Source organism: Globicephala melas, chromosome 4 (assembly GCF_963455315.2).
Source record: "Globicephala melas chromosome 4, mGloMel1.2, whole genome shotgun sequence".
Lineage (NCBI taxonomy): Eukaryota > Metazoa > Chordata > Mammalia > Artiodactyla > Delphinidae > Globicephala > Globicephala melas.
The window spans coordinates 8811683-8824157 of record NC_083317.1 but is presented as its reverse complement, the minus strand read 5'-3'; the positions used below and the strand labels follow the sequence as shown (position 1 = coordinate 8824157).

The window sequence follows — 12475 nt, the reverse complement described above, 5'->3', positions numbered from 1 at the left end:
TCAGTTTTTTCTCCTTATCTTTTCTCTCTCTTTCATGCTGCAGGCTTTCCTCAAATGTCTGGCGCTTCTCTGAAGTGTAAGGCAATACAGAAACTGGCAGGAAGTGCTACTTACATAAGCAGGGTTTATCGAGAGGAAAGCTTCCCTTTACCCAGACGGACGGCGTAGGAAGCTGGTTTTATCCCAAGGACTTCTCAAATGCCTGAAGTAGAAGCTGACACCTACACGACCTGCCTCTTCCCAGGTAATCATTCTCTCCCCAGACAGTTTGTTCAGTTGCTTGAGGAGAACCTTCTGTATGTGTGTGGTAGGGCTGGGGGGAGTCAATAAACAAGTAACCCCCTTGCATTTTCACCTCCACTCTCCTCTTCCTCGTCTTCTGCTCTTTGTCGGCCTTCATGTTGAATATCCCTAGGGTCTGCCCTAGGTCAGGTCCATCATTTTTTCTTTTTGGCCTATTTTTGTTGAATTTGTTTCTTTTAAGACCACCTCCTTGCAATTTCCAGAGAGAAAATACAAAACAAGAAACAGACTTGGTTTCAAATACATAAACAGTGTGCTGGAGTTTAAAGCATTACTGATAACATTGTTCCAAAGAGTGTCAGCTTACTCCAGGGCGCTTCAGTATTCCTGAGGAATAAACGTGATTTCTCTTTCCCTCCCACTGGGATGTTCTCAGATGTTAAGTCACTGCTGCTGCTCTTTGACATATTTTCCATGTAGAAGATATGGAACCTGCAGCAGCAGGGGGGGGTGGTGGTGGGATGAATTGGGAGATTGGGATTGACATGTATTCACTGAGGTGTTTAAAATGGATGCCTAATAAGAACCTGCTGTATAAAAAAATAAATTAAAAATAAAAGAGGTTAAAATGCCACTTAAACGTATTAAAATGTGTTCAACTGACCAAAAAAAAAAAAAGCATATATATATATACACATATATATATATATACACATATATATATATGTGTATATATATATATATAGCGCCTGAAAATCATGCTGACAGTTGGAGCAGGCCTTTCCCAACCCCATTCCAGAACCAAAGGCTAATGGCCACATTCTTCTTTTAAAGAAGGTGAGAAAACAAGTCCTAAGCCAAAACCAGTATCTATCTTCCCGACGGCATCTGGCAAGCACCGGTCCCACTTCCTGCTGAGCTCTGAATCCGACGTGTTCCCCACCCTCAGTTCCAGCTTTCCCGACCGTAGGGCCCTGCGCTCAAACCCCTGGGGCCCTTCTTCTTAACTGTAGACTCTCCACCTGTATTCTCAGCTGTGTCCACCACCACCGTCACACTTGATATGGTCAATCCTTTAACTTTTAGGTGTTCACAGGTAGCGGTATCTCATGGTGGTTGAAACAGAACCAGATTTGATTTTTTTAAAAAAGCAAAGGCAGGTATTATTCTTACGCTTGGGTATTAGAGAGCAATTCATAATGCCCACAAAGGTGAATGATGGATTTCATAGCAGAAAAATCTATGGAGCTATGGATGGAAAAGAGACCATCCCTCCTGCTGAGAGGGTTGTCTGGGCAGAGGGCGGGGCTCAAGGACTCCCAAGTGCCTCACTGGGTCTCTCCCTTCCCACAACCTCTTCACTGTCCCGGGACCCCGCTGCCCATGTTCAGCAAGGTCACAATGAGCTCTTCCCCAAGGCAGGTGCCAGCTTCTCCAGACACCTGGTGAAGCCACTAGACCAAAACTCTCCAGTGACTTCCTGGCTTCTTGCTGTTTATTATGCTGGATAGGAAACCTATGCAAATGCTTTATTTTGGAAAAATGCCTGGGCTGACTAAAACAACCTCAGACCTCCCCCAAGCTGCAGGAGCCCTGGTGGGATGGAAAGCGCGAGCCTGTCAATCATTCACTCAGCAGGGATGGGAGGGTGGCGAGCTTTTGAATAGAAAGTCCCTCAGGAGAAAAGAATTAAGGAGTATGTTGTGCTGAGCTTTCCTGGGGCAAAGCTGGCACAGCAAGAGGTGCAATCATCATCCCAGGTGATCCGCCCCCAGGGGCTGGGTCCTCCCTGATTGACGGGGTGACCTCCACTGGCCTTTCTCAGGCAGGAAATGGGCTGTTTGCTAATGCCTTTCCCCCGCCGCACACACCTGTGAAAGCCAGTTGGTGGTACTTTAAAATAATTTACTAGAATGAAATTTCTGTGTTTTTCTTTGGGTACTTGCCCAGAAAATGGCTTTGTGCTTTTTGATTCAAGAAAAGGCTTCAAATATTACAGGACCTCAGATTTCAATCTCTCTCTCTCTCTCTCTCTCTCTCACAGACTCAGACACCACACACACACACACACACACACACACACACACACACACTCCTGTGTCTCTTGGGTGGGAGTGAGGGTACTATAGCAGAAGCGAGGTGGCTTTTCCTTTTAATCCTCGAAGTCTTAGTTAAACCTGTTTCCCTCACTTGTCCCCCACTCCAGCCCCTGCCACCGGGACATCCTCATCTTGCCGCCCCCGCTCCCCACACTGACTGTTCAGCTTCAGAGCATTGCCAGCTCGAATCTCATTTGTCTGAAATGGACGTTTCCTGAATAAGAAACGAGGGATGGGTTTGCCTTTGCTGTCGGCCTACTTTGGTTTAGCAAGCTGCCTCTCCATCCCTCCTGTGAGAGGACCAAGCAGACCGCAGCCAGTGGTCCCTGGCCTGAAACCCACGACTTGGGTATCAGGTGCCTGGTGTTTCTCCGGCCACCGGGAGGAGCTCCCCGTTCGGTTTATCACTGATGGGAACAGTGCCTTTGGGGTGTTAAAAGGAAAGCCACAGGCCCCAGATAGCATCACTTGTGCTAAAAGCCCATGACACCAAAGCTGGTCAGCACCATCACGTGGGTCCTCTTCATTCCCCTCCAACCCTCCCCAGAGGAAGAAGAGGCAATCTGTGTGATCAAACCCTTGTCATCCAATGCTCTGCGGTGACCTAAATGGGAAGGAAATCCAAAAAAAGAGGGGACATATGTATACGTATAGCTGATTCACTTTGCCGTACGGTAGAAACTAACACAACATTGTAAAGCAACTATACTCCAATAAAAATAAAAATAAAAAACCCACAAACCCTTGTCATCGCCCCCCCTCCAAAGATATACTGACTTAAAAAGAATCCTTTCTTTTCTCTTGCTAATAGCTCCCTCACTCCATCCTTCTTCCTATAAAAGCCTTCCATTTTGTACAATCCCTCTGAGCGTGCTTCTAGTTGCTAGCTGGGATGCTGCCTAACTCATGAATTGCCTAATAAAACCGATTAGATCTTTCAAATTTACTCGGTTGCATTCTGGGTTTTGACAGGAGAGGCACAATTCATCCCCTCAGGGCACTGAGATGGCGCTCCCTGCGCAAATGACAGAAGTTCCAGGTTTACCACTGTGTTCGTTGGCCACATAGAGGAAGGGGTGTTCTGAGAATTAATGGAGGACCCAGGCTTCTGCTGTCTTCAGGAATGGGGCTCAGTTTCACCCTGCTGTCCTGCAGTCCCCACCCCACATGTACACACTTAACACCCTCTGGGTCCCCGGGGAGCAATTAGGGATTATTTTAATGAACTATCACTTATGTGCAGAAGGAAAATTGAACTTGCGGTTGCATGAATGTCTTCTCATCCTCAGGGGGCTTTAAGTGTCTTCAAGTCACCTGAGCAAATTGCTTTACTTTTTTTTTTTTTTTTTTGGTATTTCAACCCTTGTAACTTTGAAAATTACAGATATTTTCACATCAAATTACAATTGTTGCAAATTTCTTAAAATATCCTTTATGCTTATTATTGCTTTGAAATTGCAGTATTTATTAGACTTCCCCTGCTGGATAATGTGATTTTGTGCGTTAGTAAAGGAGTACAAATATTACTATGCCATCGTTTTGAAATATTTCGATAACACATTTCAGTATAATGGTTTCCTCTTGAAATCTTACATATTTACCTTTTTCCCTTTATATGAAAAGTATTAATCTGAGGTGAGTCCATGATCACCACACCTCTCTAGGGGTGCATAGGATTAACCTCCGCGAGAAGACCCTGTTCTATTATCCAAGGAGGAATCTGTAACTAGGGTTGTCTTAATATTTATGCAGAAAGAGCGGGAACATGCATGTTTTTCCGTAAGGGTTATTGCGGGCTTACAGCCTGGAAATAGAATTTTCTAATGTGTGTAAGTTTCCCTGCCCAGCAGTCTACTCCTTCCACGGAGCAGTCCTCAGCCAGTGCCTTTCTTTCCGAAGCCCCATTTCCTCATCTGTTCAATGCAGCTGCTCATACTGCCTAAGTTACTGTGAGGGTAGAAAGAGGTGACTGAACACCGCTCCCTTCTCCTCGGCTTCCAGAACCTCCCAGTTTGGTCCTCCTTGCTCACGGGGTGTTCCTCTTCTGGTTGCCTTGCTGGACACCCCCGTCCTCCCAGCCTCCGAATGTGAAACCCTCAGCAGCCCTTGGCTTATTTGTGTTCACACCCCCTGAGACCCTTTCTAGCTGCATGGCTAACTGTGTCCTGGGCTGAGGCTCCCACATTAATGTGTCCCTCAACTCCAGCTTCACACATCTAAGGGCCCCGATCGCCATCTCCACTTGAGGCGGCTCAGACGAAACACATGGAAAACAAACAAATCTACCTTACCAGAACACTTTCTTTCCAGAATCTCTTTCTTTCAGAAGATGGCGAACCCATTCTTCCAGTTGATCCAGTCCCAAATCTTGGCATCAACATTTAAGCCTCTTTCTTTTCACACCCCACAACCAAGCCATCCGTCAATTTGATCAACTCTACCTTCAGGCATGTCCCAACCTCTTCCCACCTCCACGGCTGCCTCTTAGTCCAGATCTCTGTCTCATGCCCGACTGTCACCATCTACGCTGTTTCCTCTACCTGGAAGCAAACGAGCACAGAGGGTCCACGGCAGGGAGAAGCAGGGAGGCATGTGGCAACGCTTTGGGGCTTCGGGGCCGGGCATTTAGGGTGCAGATCCTGGCCCCATCTTTGGTTTATAACTATCAAGTAATGGACTATTATACAAATGGTGAATGTGCCGTAGTTTTCAAATTATTTCCACTTAGGGCAACAGTGACTGCTACGAAAGTAGGATTCTCTGGGGGATTTCAGAGCCTTTTGATTTCAAAGGACTTAACCCAGGAAAGCAATTAGGGTGTCTTATCCAAGAAGGGGGACGTTCTGGTGCTTTGAGTATAGGAGAGGCGTGGATCCGTTTCAGGAAGTGGCTTCCTAGAGACTGAGCCTGGGACTAAGGGTTCCTCAGGGTAGAAGATTCCAGTGCCCATTCACACACACGGCCTGGGAGGGGCTGGGGCGTGACATGGGTGACTGTGAGGGTGGATGGGCTGTGGCCTGGGAGCAGCATCAGGGGTCCCAGGCTGTGAAGGAACCAGCACCTGGCAGTCAGCAGGTAACCAGAGCGACCCCAAGGCCTAAAGGCTGGGCCTCACCCCTTCCCCAAGTTCAGGGCCTCCATTCGCGCTGGGGGCCTGAGCCCTCCTAAATGCTGGGGAGGGAACAAGGAAACGTGGCTGGCTTTAGACCTCTGGATCAGAGCCAAATTTGATTTGATTTAGGGAAGCAAAGACATACAGCATTCTTTATCCCGTGAGGGTCATATTGTAATTTACATTCATGACAACAGTTTCCTGGAAAACATCAGAATCTGACTCATGTTTCCTTTTTATTTTGAAATTTGGGGTTACATGTTGTCCTCGAAAGGAGACCATACTGTGTTCAAAACAGCCTTGGTTATGACTGCCTAGTCCCAAAGAGATGGGCAGAGGCAGGCATCTACCTGATGGCCCTGGTGATTGTAATGTGATGAAGAAGGGGATCACAGGACCTGAGCTCTTGTCTTAGGGGTGAATGAGAGCAAAAGAGCCAGAGGAAACTGGGAACAGCGTTCTTACACCCTGTATCTTGAAGGAGGGAATGAAGGTCTTATTTGGAATCTACTTCCTACAGTTGGTGGGCCAGCTGTAGGTCAGAGCCATGCGTGTGTCACTTCCTGTGTGTCACTTCCTGCTTTCTATGGGGATTCAAACTTGGACCTATGGGTCTGATATCACATTTCCTCTAATCCAGCCAGAACCCAGTTAACAGAAGCTTTGTGGAGTGATGGTTCTAGAAAGAACTAAATATGGTCATGAAACAATTCACTTAATTATTTGGAAATAGTCTGGACATGAAATTAATTAGCTTATAGGTCATGCTTCTACTTGGGTGAATGTATTTCCTCCCTGCTTACCTGTCTGGGTTCAAATCCTGGGTCTTTTGCTCACTGGCTCTGTGACCCTGGGCAAATAATTTAATCTCTATGCACTTTGATTTCCTCCTTTGTAAAATGGGGTTAAAATGAGTATTTATCTCATTGGGTTCTGATGTATCTCTTTGGACCAAATAGTAAGTAAAAGGTATTCCTGGAACATAGTAAGTGCTTAATAAATTGTAATCACTATTATTATTAGTCTTTCACCTGAGTAGGAGACAGGAACATACTTTACTTTAGTAGTGACAGAATTCAGAGAAAGAGTTCGATAAGAGCTGTTTTAGAAAGAAATATTGCCATTTGCAGCAACACGGAGATTATCATACTAAGTGAAGTAAGTCAGACAAAGACAAATATTATACAATGTCACTTCTATGTGGAATCTAAAAAAATAATACAAACAAATCTATATACAAAACAGACTCACAGACACAGAAAACAAACTTATGGTTATCAAAGGGAAGGGGGAGACAAATTAGGAGTTTGGGGTTAACAGATACAAACTACGATACAAAAAATAGATAAGCAACAAGGATTTACTGTATAGCACAGGGAACTATGTTCAATATCTTATAATAACCCATAATGGAAAAGAATCTGAAAAAAATATAACTGAATCACTTTGCTAGACACCTGAAACTAATAAAGTATTGTAAATCAACTCTACTTCGAATTTTAAAAAGCTATTTTATCTTTAAATTTGTAATCGGTCTATTAACTAGAATAACTTCACTAAACACATCTAGATTGTGACCATCAAGTAAGGACTGACAGAATATCATTTCGTTTTAAGAAGATTTTGTTTCTCTTCTTTATAGGTTCAGATTTGTTTTTACAATTTAAAGAGTAGGTTAAAATTGCTTGTCTCATCATAAATAAATGATGACCTTTCTGATCTAAATCCCTGACCTAAATAGGATGGCATATCCCAGCCCTCTTAGCTTCTGCGGGGCTAGACAGAGGCTAAAGCGTGTGGTACCCCCTCCTTCCAAACAGAAGCGGCCCCTGTTGCTTGGGGTCTAGAGGTCAGCACAAAATAGAAAAGAAATATGTATGTGTAGGATTGTTCCTTAAACCCTGACTTTTCAATGTTGCTAGAAGATTCTCCTGTTGCTAGATCTCATCAATGGTGCAGTTTATTAGGCGTAACTGGTGAGGCTTAAAGGAATCAGAAGAGGATCGTGGGGTGTACGCACATTACTGGTGAGAGCCTCTGCCTACGTGGCAAGCACGTGGCATCAGGGCTTCTTGTCACCATCTCGGTGTCCCGGAGGACCCAGTCAGGAGGAGGCATGAAGTCAGGGGAGATCAAGCAACTTCCAGCCTTGCTGGATCCAGAGTTGCAGGGCTGAGGCCCGTCTGACCTCCTAATCCTTGCCCGGGAGCCTCCCCTTCCATCTCCCTGATCCCGGGGCCAGAGTCTCACCGGGCCACGCCACGCCAGTAAGCCCAGCCACGTGTGGCTAACCCTCTGTGGCTCGCTTCCCTGCAGACAGTGACAGATGGAGCCCTTGGTGGCCCTATTCTAAGACCCCTTGAGAATGGTGGCGCTTCAGGTAACAGACCTCAGACTCAGCCCTTCCACACGGCAGGGTTATTTCCTTCCGTGTTCACAGCCTGAGGCTGGGGCAGAGGCAGGAGCAGACTCCCTGGGCTAACGGGGGAGCAGCGTGTGTGTGTGTGTGTGTGTGTGTGTGTGTGTGTGTGTGTGTGATTTAGATCACAGCCCCGAAAGCAACATCCGTGTCCTTAAAGAGGTCAGGCCTCACCTGGCCCTCGCAGCAGTTCTTTCCAGCTAAAGGAGCAGTGAGCAGCCCTTGTACCTGCTCTGATGTCAGCTGCCGTCATACTTCTATTCCCAGAAAAGAAGCCAGTGACATTCTGTGCTTGGGGTGAGCAGCCTTCCTAACGGGGCCTCTTGTCAATGCCTGGAGAGCCAAGCGAACAGGCGTGTTTCACTTTGCCTTTTTTTTCCTTCTGACTTTTGCTGCCTTGCTAGTGGGGGCCGACTGCTCACCGGTAGAAAATGACATTGTCCTTCTTCTGCGGCATGTGGCAATTATCCTCTTTTCAAGGAAGCCCTGTACTCCCTGCCTCGCCTCTGAGATGCAGCCAGGATAGGGCGACAGTTTTTGGTGACATTGCTCCAGCATCTTCTGGATGAACGTCGGCCCAGCCCTCCTCTGATTTTCCTGTCCTGTGTGGGCGGAGCCCGGAGGTGTGCTGACTATGGTTACCAGCATCTTAGCAGACAAGAAGAAGGGTCTGGAAACAGACACGGATATGGTCAGTTTCAGAGACAACCTCATCCAAAAGGTTTATTCCTGGCTTGCAAACAAACCCCACTGACCAAACTCCCAAGTCGCTTTTTATTCAGCCGTCATTAAATCACCACAGAAATACATATAATAAATACAAAAACAGGAAGGATTTTTTTTTTTAGTCTTTGGTATGTAGAGCTTTTCTCCTCAACTTCTTTCCCCGCCTTCCCTGCATCCTAAGCCCATTTCCTCAGGTTCACATTATTCCTTTGGACACCAAAGCAGCCCAGAAGTAAACTCGGTGCCCGGACCTTGAAGCGGTCGGCAGCCTGGGTCCCGGCGCCTCTTGGGGGCCTGGGGAGGGACAGGCCGTGGGGACTCACACATAGTCGTTCAGCCTGTACCCGTTGTGCGAGGCCGAGGTGGCCGAGGGGGCCCGATTGTCCTTGTAGGCGTCGGGGGGCCGGTAGGAGGGCGCGGTGGCCGTGCCGGCCCGGGGCTGAGCCTGGTAGGGCCTGGAGGGCGCCTCGTCCTGGCAGGCCAGGCAGAGCAGCGTGCCGCCGATGAGCGACAGGGACGAGGAGATGAAGCCGAGGTACAGGGCCTGCCCGATCTCGAACTTCATGCCGCTGGGCAGCAGCGGGTTGTAGAAGTTCTGCACCACGTCGTTGGTGGTCCAGGAGACGGCCACCATGCAGAGCAGGCCGGCCAGGATGAAGAACACGCCGCCCAGCACGGCGAACGTGGTCTTGGCGGGGGTGCCCTTGGCGCAGCGCGTGCACTTCATGCCGACCACGGCGCAGGCGCAGGCCACGCCCGACAGCAGGCAGGAGATGACCATGAGCGCGCGGGACGCCTGCAGGTCGCGGGGCAGCGCCAGCAGCGAGCGGTAGATCTGGCACTGGTAGATGCCCGTGCTGTGCCACACGCACTCCATCCACAGCCCCTTCAGGTAGGACACGGCCGTCAGGATGTTGGTGCCCACGTGCGCCGTCCGGCGCCAGTGCGGCAGGATGGTGGTGATGAGTGTGCCCACCATGCCCAGGAAGCTGAGCAGGAAGCCCATGAGCTGCACGGCTGCGCTGGCCATGACCTTGCTGGCGGTTGCCGCTCGCTCAGGCGCCCGCAGGAGTCCTAATGAAGCCGGGAGGCGGGGCGGGGGGAGAGGAAACGGGTTAACGATTATCTCGATGCATTTATTTCTGCCACCGAAACGGCGATTTCCATAGGCAGTTGGTACCACGATTAACATGTTTTTAAAAATAGTTTCTGAGACCTGATTGGGTGAACGAACGAGCGGCTCGCCTAAGACGCTTTCCCTGGAAGGCCAGAGCTAGAAGGGGTGACAGCCGACATCTGGCTGGGCTGTGCTTTCCCAGGACCCCAGGGAAGGACACTCCAGAGACCCCACTTCTCTCAGTACTTACCAACCCCACGTGGGAAGTTTTGTCTTGTGTCTACCCTCAGACTCTGCTGCATTTGAGTCTCACTTCATTCTGTTTGATCAGTAATCACTAAGGTTGTTAAATCAACAAATGGACTGGCAAGTGTTAAGGCATGTGCTGCTTATGACTTAGAAGATAGCTTAGACTGCCTGTCAGGATGAAACATTTTCTGAAAGTGGGAGACTTCCTTATGTGCTCATAGGAGGGGGTTTGGCACCATAGGCGGGTCAGATGCTGCCTTCCAGAATCCCAGATGTGACCTTAGAGATTATCCACTGACGCCAGGGGAGAGGAATGACCAAGGTCATCAACTCCTTAGGTGCTGCAGCCAGGACCACGAACCAGTGACCCTCCCCTGCGGGCCGGGTACCTCCTCTCACACCACTCTGAAGAGGGGTGGGCTTATTACAAGACAGGCTGCTACTGAACATTGTAACCATGGCAAAATCTCAAACACTTCTTGGGGAAAAGGACCCAGCACGTATGTGGTGTGTAGTGCCAGGTGTATCGGGGATACTCAGGAAATATTGGGAGGGAGAAAGGAGAGAGTCGGGGAGTGGGGGAGGGAGGAAAGGAGGATGGAAGGGGGAGAGGAAGGAAGGGAAAAAGGGGGGAGACCAGAACTGCCCGAGTGGACACCACTAGCTCCTCTCTGCTGCTGGGAGCAGAGTAAGGGGCAGAAGAAGAGAATCCCACCCTCTGCGTGACTCGGGGCCTCTCTGTCTTCAAAACAAGGAAGCTGGGGGCTTCCCTGGTGGCGCAGTGGTTGAGAGTCCGCCTGCCGATGCAGGGGACACGGGTTCATGCCCCGGTCCGGGAAGATCCCACATGCCGCGGAGCGGCTGGGCCCGCGAGCCATGGCCGCTGAGCCTGCGCGTCTGGAGCCTGTGCTCCGCAACGGGAGAGGCCACAGCAGTGAGAGGCCCGCGTACCGCCAAAAAAAAAAAACAAAACAAGGGAGCTGGACTTCATGGCCCCAGAGTGTCTTCTGATTCTGAAGTGAGGAAAAGGGAAGCTTCTCTGCTGGTGCCAAGTCACTTCAGCGACCTAAACTGGTGAGAGTTCGCAGGGCAAAACCCGCTTCTTCCTTCCTTCTTCCTTCTTTCTCTGCAGTTAAGCACAGGAAGGGCTGCAGGTAGGCACAGTGGGCCGGGAGGGCGTTGCCCAATGCAGATTCTCCTGCGAGCGGTTTTTGGGGTGCCCCAGGCCTTCTTGGCTTTAATCCTGGGTCCGCTGTAAAGAAATCTCCCACTAAATCACGTTGAGGGATTTGGTGGGTAACGGGTGATGCTTCCACTGGAGGCATTGGAGATCATCTTTAGATCTGTCCTGCTTAACAGACAGATGAGATACCGGTGAGACAGCGTGGTGCTGGACAGGACATCAGGGGTCTGGGGTGGGGACGAGCTCGGGGGTGTTGCTGACGCTAAAAATGACCGTTTGCTCAGGAACCTGTGTTCTTCACTCACACCTCCAGCTGATCGGCCACGTGCGTCTCGCGAAGCTGTCTTTCCTTAGGAAGCCTTCTTCCCTCCATTCAGCAAGCAGTCAGTGCAGGGGCTGGGCTCGCGGGGTGGAGTAGCGCGGGGAGACCCCACAGTCCCTGCTGCCCAGGGAGGGGCAACTGTCCTGTGGTCACCGCCGGGCAGGCGGCGGGGCCCACAGAGCGGGCTGCTCTGATGTGCGGCACCAGAGCTGCCGCCGCCCACCTCCTGGATGCACTGGGCACCCGAGCAGAGCTGACACCGAAAGCGCCAGTTTACTGGGCCTGAATGATGTTCGGCCCTAGGCTGAGCGCTCACACGTGCCTCCCAGTTTATTCCCCACAGCTACCCAGTGAAGCAGCAGCTGTTACCTCCCCTGTTTTCCACGTGGGGAAACTGGGTGCAGGGGTGAAGGTTCTTTTTCTGGCCTGGCTAGTATTTTCCCTGGTTTAATCCTTCCTTTCCGAACGCAGTAGGACTGAAGTTAGCGTGAGGGCCTAGGGGTGGTGTCCTCGGTGTATCCTGGGGAAGTTGACTCTCCCCCCCGAAGATGTCCTTTTACAGTGGTTCAGGTGGCCTGGGTGAGGGACTTTCAGTGCTGAAATTGGGACAGTCCCAGGCAAACCAGGACGGTCGGTTCCTCCAGGGAGCCTGGAGCTGAGGATTTCTCCAGGTGGCCTCTGAGATCCTTTCAGTAACGCCTGAAGGCCACCTCCAGCCTGGTGGCCCCGCTGTCTGTCCCTGGCCAGGGCCTTCTGAGGCCCCCTCACAGCTCTTGCTTGTCAAGGTCAATCATTAAGCCCACTGAGCCTAAAGAATGTGGCATAAAAGCTAAGCCTGCTGACCCCATTAGTCTAGGGAAGTGGACCAGAAGTTTATTGGTTGTCTAAATATTTATGGAGAGCAACGACTGCTAATTTTAGAAACCATTAGGTTGCTATATTTAAACTTGTGCTTGAAGGATTTGCTAATTTAAGAAGTGAGTGTTAATGAGACCCCAACTCCCA

At 49.7% G+C, this 12475-nt stretch overlaps 2 protein-coding genes across 2 annotated transcripts; both read right to left on the bottom strand.

The window, feature by feature from the left end:
• Window positions 1-687: 687 nt before the first annotated feature.
• On the bottom strand, window positions 688-8330 carry LOC132597230 (MICOS complex subunit MIC10-like). The gene is made up of 4 exons (XM_060297646.1): window positions 8296-8330; window positions 1114-1217; window positions 993-1069; window positions 688-735 (listed from the first exon to the last, which is right to left on the bottom strand). The coding sequence occupies exons 1-4, from the start codon at window positions 8328-8330 to the stop codon at window positions 688-690; spliced, it is 264 nt and encodes an 87-aa protein (XP_060153629.1).
• Window positions 8331-8918: 588 nt separating this feature from the next.
• Window positions 8919-9629, bottom strand: CLDN14 (claudin 14). The gene has a single exon (XM_030880936.2). It carries the CDS (start codon window positions 9627-9629, stop codon window positions 8919-8921), a length of 711 nt encoding a protein of 236 aa, XP_030736796.1.
• Between the last annotated feature and the right edge of the window lie 2846 nt (window positions 9630-12475).